Below are 23263 nucleotides of genomic sequence, written 5' to 3' on the forward strand. Positions count from 1 at the left end.
ATTGGTTCATAAGAATGAAATGATTTTTGTGTGTAATATAAGTTTTAGATGTGCACTTAAGTAGAGACAGCAGAACTGCTTACACTGCTTGGTGGAAGTCTATCAAGCTTTTCAACCTTATCTTTATTTTGAGGGTTTTATAGCTAGGTCATAAAAAATGAGTTTGGGCTGAGTCTTCTTTTAAGACAGTCGTGTATCTACTGCTTGACATCTCAGTCAAGAGCACTTTTAAGCACATTCACAAAACAGATCAGTCACTGTTAAGCAGTAGATGTTTAGAAAAAAATACCCATTACTGTAACTGTAGATTTATTTCTGCCTATAATTTCTGCAACTGGCTATTTGACTTCTGTGTTTTCTGTTAAAGAAAATAATGTGTTTATTGAAGAATAATAAAAAGTATTTTAAAAGTGCTGCGTGCTTTATAGACAAGTATTTTCATGACCTGAAATGTTAAAGAGTTAATTCCCCTTAGCTCTGGGGTAGAGAAACAAGAGTGTGTCCCAATCTCAGCAGGGCAGCCATGCAGTTCACTGACTTGCAGATTCCTGTTATCCCCACACACATTGTTGTCATCGTGCCTAGTGTCTAGAAAGAGCAATGTAATGAGCCACATTCCCAGTGATTCTTTATATATCTGTATAAAGTTTATATTTAGATACTTATTTTGCATAATAAGATTATTCATTGAAGTGAAAGGCTTCCCACCAGAGTGTAGGGAAGATTTTGCTGGTGTTGCATGGGGATACAAGTACTCAAACTTCATCTCTGAAGAAAATTGGCCTAATATGTTTCCAGCTTTCCTTCCTGTGCTCTTCTCTCTCTTTCTTTTCTTGTCCTGGCTCAGTCTCATTCCCCTCTTTGGCTCTGCTGATGTGATTGATTATGGGAGTAAACAGTGAAGCAGAACACAGTAGGGAGAAAAAAAAGCGGAGAGGAGAGAGAGAGGAGAGAGGAGAGGAGAGGAGAGGAGAGAGGAGAGGAGAGGAGAGGAGAGGAGAGGAGAGGAGAGGAGAGGAGAGGAGAGGAGAGGAGAGGAGAGGAGAGGAGAGGAGAGGAGAGGAGAGGAGAGGGAGGGGAGGGGAGGGGAGGGGAGCGGAGGGAAGGGAAGGGAAGGGAAGGGAAGGGAAGGGAAGGGAAGGGAAGGGAAGGGAAGGGAAGGGAAGGGAAGGGAAGGGAAGGGAAGGGAAGGGAAGGGAAGGGAAGGGAAGGGAAGGGAGAGCAAAAACCACTGCAATGTGGGGGTTGAAACCTGTGCCTGGTGGTTGAGGAGGGGATGGAACATCTTTAAATCAGCCTTGTATGCTTGCAACTCAGCCTTGTGTGCTTGCAACCTGAGTGGGTTGATTGCAGCCAGATAAGCTATTAGATTTTGCAATCATATTCATTTTGTATTCTGCTTGGCTCAGTGACAATGCTGCCTAGCCTGTGCCCAAGAGCTGGATGCATTTTAGCTGCAGTACTCAGCACTGTGATGGAAGAAGCCCTGAGAGCTCACCTCAGACTTAACAGGAAGCCTTCAGAGGGCAGGGAGATTTCCCATCTGAGCAGAAACTAGGGGAAGCAGGATCTCTAAGAACAACCCCATCCCACTGTTGAGTTCCTGTGGAGTGGAGGCAATGTCTGGGTCTTCCTAAGGCTGGACACTGCATTGAGACAGTATTTTAACTGAGGGAAGCAAAAAGAGTGTCTTGAAGCTAAACTTAGACATAAGTAGCTACAAATATGTTTTTCTTTTCTTTCCTCCAAAAAGTCTCTCCATCTGGTGATAAGAAATATTTCAAGTCTGGGAAAACATTTGTTTTTCATTCTCAAGGAAGTAACAGCCCTAAATGTAGGTTTGGCCTGAATAGATGAATTGTGGCATAGAAAATAAATAGATAAATAAATAAATAAATATCAGCTTAGGTCAACTGTTAAACAGATCTGGGATTTAAGCTTTAAGAAAGGGCAATTAGTAGCTAGCTTTACCAGAAACAGGAAGGTGTGGACAACTTCATTTCTTCAGATATTACATCCTAGTCAAAACTGTACCACTGTTGTTCAACAACAAACAGGTGAGATCTGATCTCAACTGGAAGCCTGCTATAGTTAACAGTTAATGGTACAGATATTAATTCGCAGGGGATTTCCTTCAGACACACCACACTTCTTATTTGTTTGTCCAATTCTGAATTTTGTTTCTATTATGAAACAACTTGATGAAGAAAGGAAATTGAATTGAATTAGATACATGGTGTCAATTATGCCTCTGTTGATTTTCTGGGATTTCAAGATTTTATAGAATGCCTGAGTCAAGAGATATCACTGCATGGTAGATAAATTTTGGTCCCAGAGATTGGCCAAGGTATTTCTAGCTATGCAGACAGACCTCTGTCTCACCACACCTCAAAAGACAGAGTTTTATCTATTACATGTACCCGTGCAGACACTTGTTTTTACATTATTTCAGTCTTTGTGCTCACCTGGAGACATAAAACTTCTGAATCTGTCTACTGATGGCTATAACTAGCCTTATAATTACTTTTAGTATAGCAGCAGTGCCTGGGACCTCCAAAGCTGAGTACCTATATGACAAAACCCGAAGCCTTGTGTCAGAAAGCTTACAATATAAATGAAAGATAGACAGAAAAGGATACAATAAACAAACTGAAAAATATAAGGTAAAAGGGAAAATAAGGGATAAAGAGATACTTATCATGACTAAGGTAAGTTTTAAAGTATGGTTAAAGAGTGAATAAATAATACATTTGTGGATCTTACTGTTAGCTTCTTTACCAAAGGACCTTCTACACGCGCATTAGGAATTGTAGCTCAGAGACATCGTTTGACGAACCTGACAAGTGAGTTATAAGTGTAATTTTAAATAAACTGATTAGTGCATAAAAATATCCAGGAGGATGTTGATCCATTAAAAGTACTTGCAAAAAACACATAGATAGAATAATTTTTTTAAGGAATATTTATTTTCAGTTCCATTTAAACAACCCACTTTTGTAACACATACTAAAATCTTTAGGAAACATTCTAAGAAATTTCAGGATTATAACCACAGGGATGAATTAAATGCATTTCAGTTCTGCAGATCAAAATACAGAATATGTTTGCATCATTCTACATTTTATTATGTTACCGCCTTTTGGTATGCTTTACATTAAAAATACATGACTGACACTCTTTATACCAGTAAGCCTTTTTATTGAAAAAAAAATATTATTGCATTAAACTACATTCCCAGGAATTCCTTGAATAACGTAAAAAAAAAGCAGCATTGCATATACAATAGTGCAATTCACTTAGCTACTGTATAATATAAAACACTTTATACAGAGAATACAAAACAAAATTACTAGTTTACATATTATACTAGCTGGAGTATTACCCAGTTTTAAATAGAAACATAACACTTTTAATATCAGTCTGGTCAAATGGCATTTTTATGCAAATCTGCACAACAAATATACTTGTTAAATGTATTTCAGAAATGCCTCAGTTGCCAAAAAAAAACAACAACAAAAATTTTTTTCATTGTGTAACTCAGGAAACTTTTATTATTGGAATTTTACAGTGTGGGTGACCTGTTTCCTTGGATTATGTATCAAGAATATACAATCAAGCTGAAACAGATTATTAATTTGGAGTGTATATGTCGCTGCCATCAGGATACTCTAACTCTTTTAAAAATCAGTCTTAATAAAATAAAAATTGTAGCACAGCTCCATACATCAGGCTCAATTATGCTTTTAATAATAATAATAATACATATTTAAAGTACATCATTACTGATGAAAAACAAATATGGCAGCAAGTAGAGCAAATATATAATCTCATCTGTGCTCATAATTTTATTACATTTCTCCAAGAAAATCGCTTCTGTGTACTAAGAACGACTGGACATTCCCTTTGTTGGTAGTCAATGATTGCTGTTTTGCTATTGTGCTCTTTCTGTTCCATCTTAATCTCTCTTTTTTTCCATCAATACCTCTCAAAATCCTAATTCCCATATTTCCAAGAATTAAATTTACTCTTTATTGTCTATTTGTTTGCCTTACCACATCATCCTTGTTGGTATATACAATGATGCATGGACATCCTATGATTTGGTTCCTTCCTAGAATCCCACTGTATTGTGCATACATTAAAGGAAACATATATAAGTGTTTTCCATAAATGATCTACGTAGTAGGATGTTGGTAAGTTTCAATTGGTCAAGTTTCTTGCCATAAGAGTTTCTACAATATTAACATTGCCTGTAAGAAGCAGTGATGATACAAAATGTGTGTGTACACATTAAAGATGAGATTAGCCTGTCATTTCTTCTGTTCCACTTTTTTATCATGGTGTTATCTACTTAGGATTCAAATGAACTCATATACAATGAGAACAACTGTTTTTTCTTGAATAGGAATGGAACTGGGCCCATAAACTGAAAAGTCTGTAGGGCTGGAAATGCATCTTTTAGGCTGATATTAGCCCTGAACTGATGGTGATGGCTGTGCAGCTCAGTCAGGATCTTCTAGGGCACAGGTTGACCTGCTCCTTTAAAATGTCCAATTCAGAGTGTTTCTACAGAATTATAACTAATGTTTTCATGTGGTCCACTGAGTGAGGGATCTCCATCCAAGCAAGCAAGTACCAATTTTCAGAGGTGTTAAGTCACATTCAGTGAAATATGTTTGATTCTCAGAAAATAAAGTTTCAGAAGCATAGAAATTATATGTGAATTCAAATCTAATTTGGGGAAGATTTTTCAGCCAAAAATGAAAGGAAGACTTTTAAAACTGTGGAAATATTTATTTTTAACCTCTTTCCCAAAGAAAATTTCTGACTTCCTTAATTCTGAAGAAATAGTTTCAATTAAAGAATTTCCCTACAATTAAAATGAGAAAATTAAACCATAAAGACAAGTAACTCCAAAATGGCATGAATCCATTTTGTTAATGAAAATAATAAATCAGCTGGGAATCCAACTAAAAGATATTTCAGGGTGCTGGTTTCACCAGCCTTTTTCAATACAAAAATGGTTTGCTTCTTCTCAGTCTCCAGATTTTTTCCTGACAGCTTTTATTTGATGGCTAAAATGTGAAGTACCTGAAGAAACTTTAACTTTGAAAATACAAAACAAGCAGTCACAACTTGTAAAGCCATTGGAAAAGTTTGGCATAACACCAATTTATGCTGAAGCAGCTGCTTTTAGAAATTAAAACAATTCCATTTTATTGCAATGGATCAATGTAGTTTGATTAAAACTAAGTTTAGAAAATTGGCCCTAACTTGTATTTTAAATACTCAACTTAATTGCGCTTAGATTTCTGTTTCTTCCGATAGCTGAATATAATGGAATAAAATCCTCCAAAAGTTTTTTAATGTGTTTTATATCAATTCTGAAAGATACATTGTTAATTGTGCACTACATTATTGCAAATGAATTTAAATAATTTTAAAAGTTTCTAATCCAAACAGGTACTGTCTGTCGGGCACTTCACTGTCCAATTATACTGGGAAACACGCCTGCACTCTAACCACAATTATGAACTTAATTTCATGCTAAATATCCAATGTTGAGTTAGAAACATTACAAAAATAGTAAAAATGTGCCATTCAAAGAGATGCTGATGCCCTCACCTATTTCCAGATAAACAGTTATTACTAGCAACTTCAACCACACGTTACCCTGAAAGTTGGATACATGCATTCAAATATTGCAGATTCAGAACTTCAATTTGTATGAAGAGATTTTGGGAAGCCATGTGAGAATCTTGACATATTTGTTTAGTCTCCATACACCTTGAAATGCTGAGAACCGTGGCACAGTTTTCTATGAGACTTGACCTGGAGACACAGTTTCCACTCAGAATTTTACTTCTGCATTTTATGAACATCAGCATGATTTTATAGGACCAGCCAATTGTTTATATTGTTTGTGAAAGGGATGAAACATATTTACACATTCTTTGGGCAAGACTCTCACACACGTCAGAGCTCTGTTTGATAGGAAAGAAGTGTTGCAGTCTTGGCCAAGGACCTCCGAGGTTCAAAGCCAGCACTAGCTGCTTGACAAATCTGCGCTGCTGCAGCCCACCTGTGACTCCTATGCTAGAAACACAGGCAGGCAATGCCAAAGAACTTGGCTTCATCCCCTTCTTTCCCTTGCCTTCTTGGATGCTTGGCTCAGGGAGAAAAGTAGCAGCCTGCCTGTGCCAGCACAGAGCCCCCTACACTAAGGGAATTTCTTGTTATGTACCTGTGGCCAGACTGCAGTCCCTTTACACTGTCCAAACAACATATCCCAGTGATAAAATCACTGAAGTGTCTTTGAGATGTTGCTGCGACCCTCTTCTTCCAGTGTTAACTCATCACCCCTCACTCTGAGGCTGCCCAATTTATTTTGGACAGGAGACAGAACTAGGGGCTTGTGGTCCCAGATACCTTCTTTTTTGCTCGGTCTGAAATACCTTAACCAGACCAAGTACTACGCTGTTGCATATACACACTCAGAAAAGCAAACCTTTGAGGTGTATCAAGATTGCTCTACCTTATTTTGTGCTACTATAAATCATTCATCAGTGTTGATATTCTTGGTCCCACTGTGTCTGGGTGATGTGGTCCCATTCCTACTGACAGTCACGGACTTCAATTCAAGCTGTTCTTTCCAAACCTTCTGTAGAATGACACTAGCTGGACCCCATCCTTCTTGTTATAGTATCATAAAAGGCTTTAAACCAGCTTCTACTCAGTGTTACAAGAACTAAATCACCATTCATATACTGTCAGCCAGAATGTGGACTTTAAAATATTTGCTGTTGTGCTCTCAGAAAATAGTAGATTTCCCCTCAGACATGTGATTGAACACTGAATAATTTATTTTATTCAAATTTGATTTTGGAGCCATGGTGTAATTGTTTGGGCTAGTTTAAATAGCTAGAAACAATGAAAACTTCTTTTATTTTAGGTAACTGTTAGGTCTGGCTAGTGCAAGAATGCTGATGGGGCTGTTGCCCTTGGAATAACGGATGAACTAAGGGATTTAGATGTATAGCAGAAGGTGTTGCTGCATTCAAGTGTGGTGTAAATAAGGCTGGGATATATGCAGTGTGTGGCAGTGTGGGGAAGGTCAGTGGGGAAGGGTGGAGGGGGGTGGTGGAGACCAAGTGCAGTGGGTGTCCTGTCAGCAAAGCAGGGTGGGTGGGAATGAGGGCTGGTGCTAATGGGGAAAGTGATATGGGGGCAAAATGCACCTGAGAGAGGGGGTGGAGGTGTGCCAGGGAGAGATGGCTGCCATGGGGATGTAGAGATGCCGAGACAGAAAAGCTTTGCAGCACTGTGTGGTGGATGGTAGTGACAGTCGCATGCTGCTGAACAGGGAGGGCAGGAACTGCTGGTGTTGCAGAGAAGGCAGCTGATCCTGGGGCAGGCAAAACTTTCAGGTGTTTTGCCAGAAGTTGTTTCTGCATATGCTGCTGGGCTTGCAGCTGCAGCAACCTGTATTTGTCTACTTCCTCTGGTGAAAACGTAATAGGCTGCTGCGCTAAAGGAGGGGAAGTGGATTTACTGTACACTTCTGGGTCATTTGCTGTGTCATCATACTTCTGCATAACATTGTCACAAAGAGAGTCTGAACTGTCTTCTTTCCGGTTCCAGTCTGTGTTTACATCATGTAGTTCTTCTTTGGTCTCTGTTGAATTAGCAAGAACAGAATATCTATTAGAGGGAAAAGCACCAGGGAAATCATTTGGTAGTGGGTCACAGCTTTGTATAAAGGGTTGCACTTCACTAATGAAGAGATTGGATTGTTCCTTTATTGCTGTGTTCCTTTTTATGCTCGGGCTCTGATAGCCCCTTCCTATTTGAATGATGTCTTCAAAAAGACAACGATCATAATCAGTGCCTGTTGAAAGAGCAACATTAGTTATCCCTGACACTTCAAAGTTGTTTTTCTTCACACTGGTTTCCAAGGAACTGATTTCATTATGCCCTGTGTCATTTTTACCTATGCTTAGCAGTTTCTCTGGCAAAGGTAACAATGCAATGTTATCTACCGATGATGAAAACTGAAGAGCAAAGTGACTTCGCGAGTAATCCTTTAATTCTACCCCACAAGTGTTTGAAAATCTCTCTGAATCATGCATTTGTTCCTGGGTTTTCTTGGACTGTACTCTTTCTAAAAGTAACTTGGCTGTCAGTGACTTTCTTTTTCCACATGCGCCTTTTGCCAGGGTTCCAGAAGAGCAGGTGGCAAAGTTTTTTGACTGACCATTAACATTCAGAGAGTCGTAATGTGCAGTTTCAGCTTTTCCAGATTCGATGTTATAACCTCTTTCTGTGACCTCTTTTGTTTTGTTGTCACAGTTGTCAGTCTCTTTTGAGAAGGATCCTGAAGTGCTGCCTCTTGATATTCTACTACTAGATGATCTTTCACTGCTTCTTGAATCTCTGGTGGAATGACTTTTGGAGCTATGGTAGCTTCTGCTTCTACTATGCACTTTGTCACAATGTCTGTGTCTACATCTGCTGTGTTTAGATCTGCCTCTGTGTTGTAAAACTTTATGTCTTGAACATGTTTGATATTTAATTGTGCCCCTCTGTGTACAGTTTCTAGTTCTGTGACTTCTACTACAACAAAGATAATCCTCGTCTGTATCATCAGAAGTGAAAATACACTTGTGCTTTCTGTGTTTACATTTGTGCCTTTCATCTGTCTTGCTTTTTCTTTTACAGCAAAAAAGCAAATGATTTCTGCTGTGATTGCTTGACGTGGGACTCATGTAGCTATTCGTACTGCTAACTGGAGTGTCAGAATAGCTGGAATGTCTGTCAGAGGAGGACTTTTGAGGAGATGGGAATCTCCAGCGTCTTGTGTAACTTCCACATCCTTCATTTTCTGAATACCTGATGTTTGAACTGGATTTATAACTAAGGAAACTTCCACTGGAATCTTTTCCACTGTCACTTATGTCACTGCTGCAGCTGGCCATATCTTGAACAGATCTGCAGTCATTTTGGTTTTCACATTTTTCCTTAGAATAAATTAAACTACATCTTGCAGCTTTAGACTTTTTAATCCTAGACATAAGAGCAGAAAAGGAAATGCTTTCATTTCTAATGTTCTGTTTTTTTCTTTCACAGCTATGAAAATGATGCTTCAAAGGTCTTCTCAGTGTTGTTGTATGAAGACTTTTTTCTGTCATGTAATCCTTTTGTGAGACATCGAGGTAAGCAGGCACTTTAGGTATATTTTCATTCAAATAATCTGCAATGCATTTTTGACCATTTTCATTCATTTCTTTCCCTATGTGTGACTCAGCTTTTTGCTTGGCCTTTCTTGGATTTAGGGAAACTTTCATCTTCTTTGGTTTCAACAACTGATTATCTTGTTCATTTGACATTTGCTTGTGTTTTATTAAACCTGAGGCTTCATTTTCAGCTGCAGTCTTATTTATAGAGTGTTCTTTACAGCTTGCTTTCTTTGTTTCATGCTGTTTACCATCTCTGTGATTTAAAGAGAGTCTGAAGTCAAAATACAATGGATTACAGCCATATGAAATACAGGGTTCAGTTTTTGTAAACAAAAGTAATTCTGTGGGCCACTGCAGAGCAGTGGTGCCATCTTTGCTCATTACATGGAGGAAAGGCAATGCCTGGTGCTTAACGTCTTTAACCATGGTCTCTCTTGGAAGTGTTTCTGTATTCCCATTTGTGGTTTCTAAACTCTCCAAAGATCTTTCTCTTTTTATCACCCCAGGGCTGTCATTAATGTTGCTTGCGCATACCAGCTGAGGTTCTGGCTGTTGTGGGAGCTCAGGTAACTGGTCAGGCAGGTGGGCATGGCTGTGCTTGTAGGTGTTTGGCTGTGTACAAAAATTGCTAGCTTGGCATGAAGGTGAAATGAGAGTTTCTAACAATTGCTCAGACTCGTTCAATTTGCTCTCTTGCTCTGCTTCTCTAAGTGAACCAGAAAAATCTAAACTTGAAAGCTGTATTTTGTCTTTGGAAAATGAAGGATGAGCACTGATTTTTTCTTCTAATTGTCTATCACTACTTTTATCATTTTCCTTTAGCATTTTAGGTTTTTCAGCTACATAACTTGATGCACCGTTATCTAAATCCATTTGGTCTTGTGTAATAGGTTGCCCTTTATCTAAGCTTGTTTTCACAACCTCCTCCAAAAGTCTGCCAGCATGACAACTCTCAAGAGCTTGCTTTGTTTTATGGTTGGGGGATTCACTACAATCATTTCCTTCTTCAGAGTTCTCACTGAAGACTGATGCCGAGGACTCAAGCTTCAAAGGGACTTTTTTTGAGAATGAGAAAGACACTCCTGCCCTTTGAGAAGCATTGGTGCTATCTGGGAACACTTTTGAGACTTGATTTCCAAGTGCATGGGGTCTTTCAGTAGGGGACTGGTGCCTGCTTATGATAAGCTGCTGTTTCTCTATTAGGCTGCTGGAGAAACCTTGTCCTTCACTTGTGGCAGTTCTTTGAGAGTTGGCTGTGAACTTGCTGCCTTTGTACAGGAAAATGCCATCTGGTGATTGCTGCTTCTCCATGACTAATCTGGGGGCTTTAAGCAATGGTCCACTCCCAGTGATGCTGCAAGGTAATAAATAAAAAAAAAAATAAAGTTGTATTAAGTAACCAAGTTAAGACAGAACTCACATTTGACAGTGTCTGGTAAAGAAGGGTGTCACTCATGATGTTACAAGGCAAAACTAAGTTTCTAAAGTTTCTAAAGGGTAAATCTGTAGTCTAGCCATGAGCTCGGGCTTCTATATGGGCAAGACAGTCTTTATGTACAGGAAATTATATGATTTGAAGTCAGCACATGAATGCTATTTTTCAGAGTTATGCTCATATAGAATAAACAATATTGTCTTTACTCTGAATTTATGTCAAAGAGAATCCGGTCTGTTTGTTTTCTGAGAGGCTACTGCAAAGGAAATTGTGCCTTGTTCAAAATAAGACACTTCCACCTGGAGCATCTGCAGAAGCAAATTCTGTAAGAGAAAAGGCAGCCTTCTGCTTGCTTGGGGGGTGTGTATGTGTGTGTGTGTGTATGATTTTTTTAAGAGTAGATTTTTGTTTTATCTTTATATTATTCCACAATAAATGAATTTGTGAAATATTCAAAGACATATTAATGCTAAAACTATCACCAGACATTGGAAAAGGACACAAAGTGGACTTCCATCAATATTAATGGCAACTTCAGTGCTCTCATTATCAACCATCATTTGACTGACTTTTCCATATTTTCTCTTTCTGTATTCCACTTTCATTAATTACATTTTTTTCTCTTTCCAAAACCTCTCAGATATTAAATCTGTGCTTTAGTTTTCTTGTACTTTAAAAAAAAAAATCAACTTATTCTCAGAAGGCCTTAATGAACATGGTAAATCATTGATTTCTTGTAACAGATAATTAACTGAGTTTGGAATGACTGTTGCCATTTTCCATTAGAGATGAGACATAAATAGACACCATAAAATGTTATTCCAAGTAATATTTTAAACATGGATTTCATTAGACCAATTATCTATATTTGCTATCAATGCATTACTACAGTACACTTACATGAAAAAATTTTGGAACCAGCTTCAGTAAAGAGTTTGATTAAAAATTAGAATATATTTTAATTAAATGTAAGTAAATTACAGATCTGCATAACAGCTGTCTATAAATAGGCTAGCATGTTTTATAAATGCTATAAAAATGCACTCATCTTCATCAGTGGGAATGACATAAAGACTCCCTGGAGTAAGGTCAACACAGAGTATGAGAATATGTATGCATTGCTGAGAATGTACTTGCATTTGCCACAAATTTGGCATCAAGAGATACAAAATTCAACCCTATTTGTACATCTAGAAGGAATTATCTCTTGGAGAAGGCATGTAAAAGGATCCTTTTAAAAGTCTCCTTGAAACAGAAAAATAAAGCTGCATCTTCAGTTTTTCTGTGCACGAGATTAACAGTAATTTTGTTGTCAAATTGTATTAGCTTGTTGTGAGGAATTCAGTTGGAACATGAGACACAGTACTCAGGGACAATAACAGTTGTGTGTGTGTGTAGACTTTTGCTTAGAAAGGCTGAGTTTCTGTCTTGCCTGAGCAACTGGGAATGTTACCACTCCACCAAGATCACGGCTCTCAGCCACCCCAAACCTATTAGTCATTACAAACAGGAATAGCAAGCACTGTCTTTCCAGGCTCTTTGTAAAGGATCATGGACTCCTGGCTCTTTCTAAAAGCAAACCTGCTTTTTCCCTCCCAGTCTCATTCTGGCTTTCCTATTATCCCTGACCTTATCGGTCTATCTGAGACTACATCTTCAAGTGCGTGGGCAAAAAGGCATCTTCCCATAGGCAGTTACATTCCTTTCAGTAGATTTGTATGAAAATGGAGTTGTAACCATAAAAGTGATACATTAGCACTAAACTGTTATATTTCAGCAGATTACTCAAAAGCGATTACATAGGCCAAAATGAGTGTATAATAAACTCTGAATGTTATTATTTCCAGGGTACAGTAAGTTTGATATGAATTTAAAAAGATGCCGGTTTAATTATATACTTAACTCATTATGGTCATAGAGTAACATAAACAATTGGTCTGGTGGCAATCTATTCTACTGAAGCATTCAGTGTCCTTAAACAAAGGCGATTTCTCAAATGTAGAGGTTTATTAGTGCAAAATTTGTACTGTATCTGGATATTCATGAATAGAGCTAACAGTATTGGATAAACTTGACTCAGTTAATTACTTTTTTTCCATTCACATAATGATACTTCCGTTACTCTACAGAGAAACTGAGAGAATAATCTCAGCAGTGAAAATGGTTCACAGACTAAAGTACAGATGCTCTAAAAGGTGTTTTTTCTTCTCCCGTTCACTTACTATCAAATGATAAGACAGTTATATTAATCTATTCAGGTCAGTTTGAGTCAGGTAAAATGGTGATATTATAAAAACATCTTCAAACCTCTCAGTTCAGAAGAGATGAGATTAACTAGCTACAGGAGAGAAAAACACAAACCTTCAAACAACAAGTAACTAATTCAGGGGCTTTCAATTTTATGGTTTGCAGAACAGGAAGATTTGGAGCTGGGGAGAGCTGAAAACAGGCCACAGTATACACTATCTCTGTACATTACAGAGTGTAGGAGTAAAAATATGGAGATTTCTTCTGGGACTGAGGAAAGAGGGCATTAAAACGTAATATAAATTTTAAATACTTGCCATTCTGACTGCTTCCGTAACTCTGCAAGCTGGTGGAGCCGCTTAAGTGCTTTTTCCTGTTTCTTCTCATCTTTCCATGACTTTGAAGCCACATTTCGAGCAAATTCTCTTTGTTTTAAATCTTTCAGTCTCTGTGTGAAAAGAACAAAAAGAGAAGGGATTAAATATGTACACAGCAGATGCATTTCCTCTTACTCAATTTATTTGCTTTTGGTGAAATTAGTATGTAAATGGAGAGTAAAAATATACTTAAAATGCTATCATCCTAAGAAGTGATTGAAAATTATATTTTTGACTAACAAAACAATAAGATTGGGCCATCGCAATTTAGCTGATATATACTTACGTATGAATGATAGATTTTTAGTTCCTTATGAGCACACAAATCTTCTCTTGTCTACAAATACATACACAAAACCAGACGCCATTCAATGTAATTGAAATTTTCCTATTTAATTCAGTCAGTTGGAATTTAATCCATAGGCATATACTAAAATAAAGCTGAACGTGTGTGTGTAATATATTTTATAGATCGCTATACTTGCACATGTATGCATGGATGTATGTGTGCTTCTGTGTTGGTTTTGTAGCTTTTTAAGACTGCATTTATTTTCCAAAGGAAAGAACTACTGTCTGAAATATTTGATCAGGAAACTTTTTATGGTTATTTTCACATTCTTTTTGGTCTCCTTAAACATCTAAAACTCAGGTAAATCCTGTTGGAGAGAGCAAAATTCTTTGCCTTTATTACATTTTTAATTACCTGGTTTTGCACTGCTGATAGTATAAGGAAATGTGAAGAAGACACAAACCAAAAAGTATCTGTCCTGGTTTGGACTAAAACAGAACTAATTTTCCTTTCAGTGATTTTTACTTTCAGCTAAGTCTCCTCTAAGTAACTGCACTTTCTGAAAATAACTGTGTTTTGCAGACAGTGTCTGCTTCCAGGACTGATAACGCTCGAAGTTTGTAGTTATCACTGAGGCACCGGTAAGGATGTTATGCAGAAAGGCTCTTGCTGTACTTAGTCTTAGAGAAACCAAGGTCACTGCTAAATTCCTCACTGCTTAAGAGTGAAGAGACGAAGGGGGGTCACACCTGCAGGGAGAAGCAGACAGGGCAGGTGACCCAAAATTGACCAACGAGGTATTCCATCCCATACACGTCATTCTCAGTATAAAGCGGGGGGATCACAAGCGTCCCTTCCCCCTTCTGCTATGGCCAGTGTCCGAACAGGGCTCTGTCCATTTTCCTGCCGCCCCCGATCCCGATCCGTGCATCCCTGAATACAGTTCCCGTCCGTCGCTGGGCCCAGTCTGGGCCTTCCCGGACCCTGCCCTGCAGTGCCGGTGGGGACGTGACCACCATCAGGGGAGCTCAGTCTTGGTTTTTTATATATTTGTATATATTTAGCTATTTCCATTATTATTATTATTATACTCCTTTATATTGTTATAGTTTATTAAAACTGTTTTAACTTTCCAACCCACAAGTCTCTCTCCCTTTTCTCTTTTCCTTCCTCTTCTCGGGGGGCTGAAAGGGGTTAATAGAGAGTGTCTGCCACTGGTTTAATAGACAACCCAGCTTCAAACCATGACAGTGTCAAAAACGTTTGCTGCAAAAAAAGTGGTACTATCTTGCCTTTGAGTTGACTGTGCTGTCTAGGACACAGTAGGTCATGTCCAACCTTACAACTTCCCGGTTCAGGTCCATGCTTCCACACTCCATGGCAGAAATGCCTTCCTCCCTTTACCACCTCTCCAGTGCCGTGGTGCTTGGGGAAGGCAGGTTTACAAGCCAGAAGAGTGCTCTGGTGCGTTCAACCACATGCCCAAACTGGAAACCTTGAGGACCAGGACTCAGAACTAAACCGCTGCATCCGCTTGCCCCTGGGTCTGGAGGTGGCCCTGTGCTCTTCTGTGAAATTCAGAACTATAGTGTCAACACCAGGAAACGCTAAACTTTCCATGGAGCCCAGAAAGCTGTTTTTGCAAGCTAGACTTGAAGAAAGGCTTTGGTATCACAGTTATTTTTAAATTGCTGCTCAGCTGCCAGCATCTATGCTTGCTTGCCTGTCTACCAGCACCTAAAGCTCGACACCCCAATCACTGCCATCATCTCATGCTGTTGTTTCCCTATAGCATGGCCAAAAGTGCAACACGCACCAGTAGGATAAATTGGAGGCTGACGCAGCATTGTAGCAGCAAATATTACTTTCTGTAGCTCAGGTATGTGGAGCAATCTAGCCATGGCACAGACCTCTGCAGAGAGCAAGAGTCTTCTGTGTTTGAGAAACAGGGCTGAAGGCAAAGAGTCCTTTACTTGTAGGGGTCAAGAGAATGATAAACGCATGAGAGAGAACTGCTTTCTGGAGAGAGGTCTAGCATTTGTCAGCAGATGAAGACAAAGTGAATAGATAAAAACCACTGGGCTTTATACAATCTAAAGAGATGGCAGCTTTTCCACCCTTGGTGGAAACAGGCTGTACAGGGTCCGTGATGATGTTCTGTGAAGAGCGCTGGAAAGCTGTAGTGAGTATCTCCCACCACTGTCATATCACCTGTCCTTCAAGTATGGGATTTTTTAAAAAGCCAGATAACACCTGTGAGAGAAAACTAAATAAGTTCTGGGAGACTAAGAGTAGAACTTTCTTGTTTGCTTTCAGCCTTCTGGACTCCAAGACATGTGCCTCTGAGGACTGACTGGAGGTAGGGAGAGCTGGGCTGCCCACGAATCAGCTGGTCAAGGAGCTTAAGAGCTGGCTCTCAACCACTGTGATATCTCTGCACAGGCACACTCACTTGGATCAGGATGAGAAGGCCAGAAAGGCAGTTGCTGAGGGAACTGGTGCACCACCAAACAGCAATAACTGTCCTGCAGTTTTAATCAGAAATATTTACAGTCTGTCAAATCTGTATGTTTCTCTGGAAAGCGTCTGTCAACTCCAACATCTGAACTAGACTCTGAAACAGGACAGCTGCAAAGTCCTCTTTAAAGCTCTTAGGCTTCAGTTGCTTGGAAAGGAATGGTTGCTCCACCACATTTTTGTCTTTTTCCTGTCCCCTTACATGACCTCCCCCACTGTTCACTTGCCCCTTGCCAGGCCAGTCATATAGCGCTCCATTCCCTCAACCTCATTCCCTACAATTTACAGTAAAATGGCTGAATATGTAAGACAATGTTACTTTTGGTCCAAGAAAGAAGCTCTTCAAATAATATGTTAAAGTCAAAGCTGTAAAAGAAATCAGAGAATCTTCCCAGAATGAATCCACACTTTCTGTCACCCAAGTAATATTTACAAGAGTGTAAAGATATTTAAGCAGTAAAGATCCTATCCTCCATAGAAAAACATAGGTAATCCTGAGTCTTGTTAATGTCTTCAATGTGAACAAAGGGCAAAGAAACACAATTGAGAAATGCCCTTTAGTGCCGCTTGCTCTGTTTTAGCTGTCACCATGAGCTGTTCAATATCACGCATAAAGCATTCATGAGGAAAAACAGAAACAGTTTCTACCTGTCAAGGAAACAAAGAACAATGTGAAAGCTAGTACTATGGAGCACAGGTACTGCAAAGAAATGCCATTTCACTTCTTTGACAGTTAGGATGATAATCAACAAAGCAAATGAACCAACACTAAGAATAGAAGTTCTAGCAGTATTTTTTGCTCTCTAATGGCATACAGCATGTGTCAAGGAAGTAGAGAAAAGAATGAAAAAAACGTAGGTAAGCATAGTGAAGGACTCATCAACTGGAGATGAAATCCGAGAACTCAAAAGAATCGACAGTCTGAGCAGAGAAAGGGCTCTCCCTGCACATCACCTCATCAAAACAAAAAAAGCTGCGCTGCCAGAGCTTCAGTTAGGAATCGTAATGAAATTTGTCAGCTATGTTGGAAAGGCCATGGGACTGCCTGCTGAACCTGCAAAGCCATGGTTTTCCTCACTAATAACCCGTGCCAGGCTCCTGACAGGCACACAAATATTTTCCACAGGTGGCGCACAACAGCGTGCGACTGAGCAAGTACCTGAATGACAACCCTAAGCTCAGCAGGTGTGCTTGAAAATTAACATCACTTTACACAGCAATTGCATGTTTCCAGTAATTAGGTACTTAACTGGGCATCCAAATAGAGGCACGTGTAATAAATTATGATTTATTTAATAACAATCTTGTGTTCTGCCTTCACCTGCTACAAATATCCTTGCCATGGAGCTATATTTCATTTTTAGACTCATGTTCTATTCTTTCCCTGGTTTTCGTGTACATGTGCGAGTGGACGTTGCCATGTCTAAAAGTAACACATCCCTTTTTTTATAAACACCCACACAGAATATTAAAAGACTACAAAATAATATTCACTATTATGGAAAGATTTACTTATACAACCAGGTCTGAGTCATGTTGGCTCCTCTGTCTAAGACCCACTCAAAAACAGCTGAATCTGTTCTTTTCCTCCTGAACTCTGGTATGAATGACCAGGAGATCCAAATGAGTTAATGGAGCTGCATCTTCACTACCTACTTTTGCTAGACTTGAAGTATCAGTGGATAAATACCTGTACTTTAGCAATTTCTGCCCATTCTTAATATTCGGTTGTTTTCTAAAAATTGTCACTTTATTGTGATCAGTACTTGCTTTTCACTGACTTATGAGCGCCTGTAGCGTACAGCGGTGGCAGCGACTTGAGGTTAGTGCGGGGGCGAGGGTGACATCGGGCTGTAACTGGGCGGTTTTCGTACTCTGGGCCCCCCCCGAGCCCCCCCCGAGCAGCAGCCCCGAGCTGCTTCCCCCCCCACCCCGGACCCGGAGGTTCCCGGCAACGAATCAGGAGAGGAGGGGGCGTAGCCGGAGGCACCGCAGGCGATTTAAACGCACCACCCCCTGTTGATTGGGTGATAAAAAGCCTCCTGGAGGGCAGGGACTAGTCCCTGGTCAGAGGGGAGAGGGAGACTCAGCAGTGACTGTGTGAGTCAGCAGTGACTGTGTGAGTCAGCAGTGACTGTGTGTGTCCCAGGGCAGGAGAGGCCGCAGCAGTTTGCAGCTCGTTGGAGAGGGCGCTGACTCCCTCCCAGTGCACAAGGCGAGGAAGGTGCCAAGGAGCTGTGAACCAGGGGTGTCACCAACAGGTATTTCCCAGCTCAGTGAAAGAACAATGGTATCTACCTGGCGGAAGAAGACCAAAATGGATGTGGGAACCCAGACAGAGTTCCCACGGAAGGAGGCGATGGTGCAGGTCGCAGGCTGCAGGGAATGCTACAGCGTCTCTGTGGTGTCAGGGGGCTGTGTGCGCTGTGAACAGGTAGATGATCTGCTCGACCGAGCGGCACATCTGCAAAGCCAGGTTGAAAGGCTTCAAGCCGAAGTAGAAAGGCTTAGGAGCATTCGGGAGGCTGAAATGGAGATAGACTGGTGGAGCCAGGCTCTGCCCTCCCTGCAACAAAAATGGGAGCACCTGCCGGAGAGCTCCCAGGATCGAGGGACCCCTGTACTCTGCCCCTCTCAGGTGCCTCTGAGAAATAGATATGAAGCCCTAGTGGAATACAGCCAGTCCAATGGGGATGTGGTGGAGAGGCAACCTATATCAGAGGTCCCACCACAGTCAGAAAAACCTGACAGGCGTATAGCTACCTCCTCCACAAGGAAGAAGAGAAGAGTTTTAGTGGTTGGAGACTCCTTCCTAAAGGGATCTGAGGGCCCAATATGCAGAGCTGACCCCCATCACAGGGAGGTCTGCAGTCTGCCTGGAGCCCGAATCAGGGATATCACCAGGAAACTCCCCAACGTGGTGAAGGCCACAGACTACTACCCCCTGCTGATCTTCCAGACAGGTGGGGAAGAAGCTGCATCCCGTAGTCTGAGGGGGATGAAGAAAGACTACAAGGCCCTAGGACGGTTGGTGAAAGAGTCTGGAGCACAAGTTGTTTTCTCCTCCCTCCTTCCATTTTCGGGTGATGACGTGGGATGGAATAGTAGGATTCTCTCTATTAATGCCTGGCTACGAGACTGGTGCTACAGGCAGGGCTTTGGGTTCTTTGATAATGGCTGGTTTTATAAGACACCAGGCGTGACGGTAATACATGGGAAAGGTTTATGTCGTAGGGGCAAAAGGGTTCTGGGACAGGAATTAGCAGGGCTCATTCGGAGAGCTTTAAACTAGATTCGAAGGGGGATGGGGTAGTAGCTGGGCTTGCATCACTGGGGAAACACTCTAGTGTTGAGGTAGACCAGGAGGCCTCCCATCCCCCTAGGGTGAAATCGGCTCGCTCCCTGAAATGCCTGTACACCAATGCACGCAGCATGGGGAATAAACAGGAGGAGTTAGAAATCCGTGTTCGGTCGGGGGGCTATGATTTAGTGGCAGTTACAGAGACTTGGTGGGATGCCTCGCATGACTGGAATGTGGTCATGGATGGATATGTCTTGTTCAGGAAAGACAGGCCACTAAGGAGAGGTGGTGGAGTTGCTCTTTATGTGAGTGGGCAGCTAGAATGTAGTGAGTTCTGTCCAGGGGCGGATCAGGAGCGAGTTGAGAGTTTGTGGGTGCGAATTAAGGGGCAGGCTGGCAGGGGTGATACTGTTGTGGGTGTCTATTACAGGCCACCGGATCAGGATGAGGATGGTGATGAGGCCTTCTACAGGCAGCTGAGAGCAGTCTCGCAATTACAGGGTCTGGTTGTCGTGGGGGATTTCAACTACCCTGATATTTGCTGGGAGGCCTACTCAGCCAGCCATCCTCAGTCCAGGAGGTTCCTCCAGTGCATTGATGATAACTTTCTGATGCAAATGGTGGATGAGCCAACTAGGAGAGGAGCGCTGCTGGATCTTATCCTCACTAACAAGGAGGGTCTGGTTGAAGAGGTGAAGGTTGAGGGCAGCCTTGGTTGTAGTGACCATGAGATGGTAGAGTTCAGGATCTCATGTGGCAGGAACAGAATAGCTAGCAGAATCACAACCCTGGACTTCAGGAGGGCCAACTTTGGCTTTTTCAAGCAATTGCTAGGGGAAATCCCATGGGACAGGGTACTAGAAGGTAAGGGGGCCCAAGATAGTTGGTTAGCATTCAAGGACTGCTTCTTCCGAGCTCAAGATAAGAGCATCCCAACAGGTAGGAAGTCAAGGAAAGGTACCAGGAGACCTGCATGGTTAAACAGGGAAGTGCTGGGCAAACTCAAGTGGAAGAAGAGGGTGTACAGATCATGGAAGGAGGGGCTGGCCACTTGGGAGGAATATAAGTCTGTTGTCAGAGGATGTAGGGAGGCAACTAGGAAAACTAAGGCCTCCTTGGAATTAAACCTTGCAAGAGAGGTCAAGGACAACAGAAAGGGCTTCTTCAAATACATTGCAGGTAAAGCCAACACTAGAGGCAATGTAGGCCCACTGATGAATGAGGTGGGGGCCCTGGAGACAGAGGATAAAAAGAAGGCGGAGTTACTGAATGCCTTCTTTGCCTCTGTCTATACTGCTGGAGGCTGTCCTGAGGAGCCCTGGACCCCTGAGGCCCCAGAAGAAGTCAGGATAGAGGAGGAATCTGTTTTGGTAGATGAGGGCTGGGTCAGGGACCAATTAAGCAATCTGGATGTCCATAAATCCATGGGCCCTGATGGGATGCACCCGCGGGTGCTGAGGGAGCTGGCGGAAGTCATTGCTAGGCCACTCTCCTTCATCTTTGCTAAGTCGTGGGCAACGGGAGAGGTGCCTGAGGACTGGAGGAAAGCGAATGTCACTCCAGTCTTCAAAAAGGGCAAGAAGGAGGACCCGGGTAACTATAGACCGGTCAGCCTCACCTCCGTCCCCGGAAAGGTGATGGAACAACTTGTTCTTGGTGCTGTCTCTAGGCACATCAAGGATAGGGGGATCACTAGGGGCACTCAGCATGGCTTCACCAAGGGGAAGTCATGCTTAACCAACTTGATAGCCTTTTATGAGGACGTAACCCGGTGGATAGATGATGGTAAAGCTGTGGATGTGGTCTATCTCGATTTCAGTAAAGCGTTTGACACGGTCTCCCACAGCATCCTTGCAGCTAAACTGAGGAAGTGTGGTCTGGATGATCAGGTAGTGAGGTGGATTGTGAACTGGCTGAAGGAAAGAAGCCAGAGAGTGGTGGTCAATGGGACAGAGTCCAGTTGGAGGTCTGTGTCTAGCGGAGTCCCTCAAGGGTCGGTACTGGGACCAGTACTATTCAATATATTCGTTAATGACTTGGATGAGGGATTAGAGTGCACTGTCAGCAAGTTCGCTGATGACACAAAACTGGGAGGAGTGGCTGACACACAGGAAGGCTGTGCAGCCATTCAGAGAGACCTGGACAGGCTGGAGAGTTGGGCGGGGAGAAATTTAATGAAATATAACAAGGGCAAGTGTAGAGTCCTGCATCTGGGCAAGAACAACCCCATGTATGAGTACAAGTTGGGGACAGACCTGTTGGAGAGCAGCGTAGGGGAAAGGGACCTGGGGGTCCTAGTGGACAGCAGGATGACCATGAGCCAGTAGTGTGCCCTTGTGGCCAAGAAGGCCAATGGCATCCTGGGCTGTATTAGAAGGGGTGTGGTTAGCAGGTCGAGAGAGGTTCTCCTCCCCCTCTACTCTGCCCTGGTGAGGCCGCATCTGGAATATTGTGTCCAGTTCTGGGCCCCTCAGTTCAAGAAGGACAGGGAACTGCTAGAGAGAGTTCAGCGCAGAGCCACGAAGATGATTAAGGGAGTGGAACATCTCCCTTATGAGGAGAGGCTGAGGGAGCTGTGTCTCTTTAGCTTAGAGAAGAGGAGACTGAGGGGTGACCTCATTAATGTTTATAAATATGTAAAGGGCAAGTGTCATGAGGATGGAGCCAGGCTCTTCTCAGTGACATCCCTTGACAGGACAAGGGGCAATGGGTGCAAGCTGGAACACAGGAGGTTCCGCATAAATATGAGGAAAAACTTCTTTACGGTGAGGGTGACCGAACACTGGAACAGGCTGCCCAGAGAGGTTGTGGAGTCTCCTTCTCTGGAGACATTCAAAACCCGCCTGGACGCCTTCCTGTGTGATATGGTCTAGGCAATCCTGCTCCGGCAGGGGGATTGGTCTAGATGCTCTTTCGAGGTCCCTTCCAATCCCTAACATTCTGTGATTCTGTGATTCTGTACTCGCCACTGGCTGCATTTGCAGTGCTGAGATTATTTTCTTTCCAGAGTTATGATCCTGATTTCTATTCCTCCTTGTGCGGGTGGACGTTTCTCTGGATGGCTGTTCATCTGATCAAATTTAGATGCTTACAGTAGTTGCTTAGATTTTCTTTACAACCACTAGAAAGAAATAAGCACTTTTAGGCACCTAATCATCTCTTCTTAAAGCAGTTGTCTAAAGTGCGGTAAAGTGAGATGTAAAAGTACCTTTTTCTTTTCATTGTGTGTAGAGGGTATTAAGGGTGACTATCTCAGACACAGACTTTTGACAGAGGAAATAGGTGCTATCGGTACATTTTCATTGGTACAGATAGTATCCATGTCTACAGGTTGCATTAAAAAGTAATTTATATTAGTGTACTTTTGGCACATGTAATAGAAAGAAAATTGAGAAGATATCTGGAGTTCTTTTATAAGCCATTGAAAAGAATACAGAGAAGGTTTTCATAATCTGCATTTCCCTGTCAGATTTTCTACCCTTCATTCTCCAGGGCATCTCTGCCTTCAGGAACCATTTTTTCTATATTGCTCTCTCATTCACTCTCTCAATTTGAGGACTGGAGGGAATACAGAACTGGGGGAGAGCATTACTTCTTCTTTTGAGAAGGGGTCAGGGGCCATGCCAGGGGTCATGTTCATCCCATTATATAGATCTACCTGGGGTTCTCAGTATAACTACTTCAGATGCTGGGGCAAATAACTGTTGCTGCACGTATTCTGAGAAGTAAATTGTGTTCTTATTCCCAGTAGCACAACCATTGATGTAAACAGAAGGCAGCTTTGGGAAAAAAAAAATAAAATTCCATACATTAAGTTGGAAAATGGCAGGTTAGTATGAGTTAAACAATTTTTTCACTTAC

General features: G+C 41.7%; 1 protein-coding gene across 1 annotated transcript in view; it reads right to left on the bottom strand.

Annotated features, from left to right (window-relative positions):
- Positions 1-6959: 6959 nt before the first annotated feature.
- Positions 6960-23263, bottom strand: part of ZNF804B (zinc finger protein 804B) — a 270945-nt gene continuing 254641 nt past the window's right edge. Inside the window, exons 3-4 of the mRNA XM_068405530.1 lie at positions 13236-13366; positions 6960-10590 (exon numbers count right to left, since the gene is read on the bottom strand). Coding sequence (XP_068261631.1) covers positions 6960-10590; positions 13236-13366 — 3762 coding nt within the window. The remainder of the gene's footprint in view (positions 10591-13235; positions 13367-23263) is intronic.

This window comes from Nyctibius grandis, chromosome 7 (genome assembly GCF_013368605.1).
Source record: "Nyctibius grandis isolate bNycGra1 chromosome 7, bNycGra1.pri, whole genome shotgun sequence".
NCBI classification, from domain to species: Eukaryota; Metazoa; Chordata; class Aves; order Nyctibiiformes; family Nyctibiidae; genus Nyctibius; species Nyctibius grandis.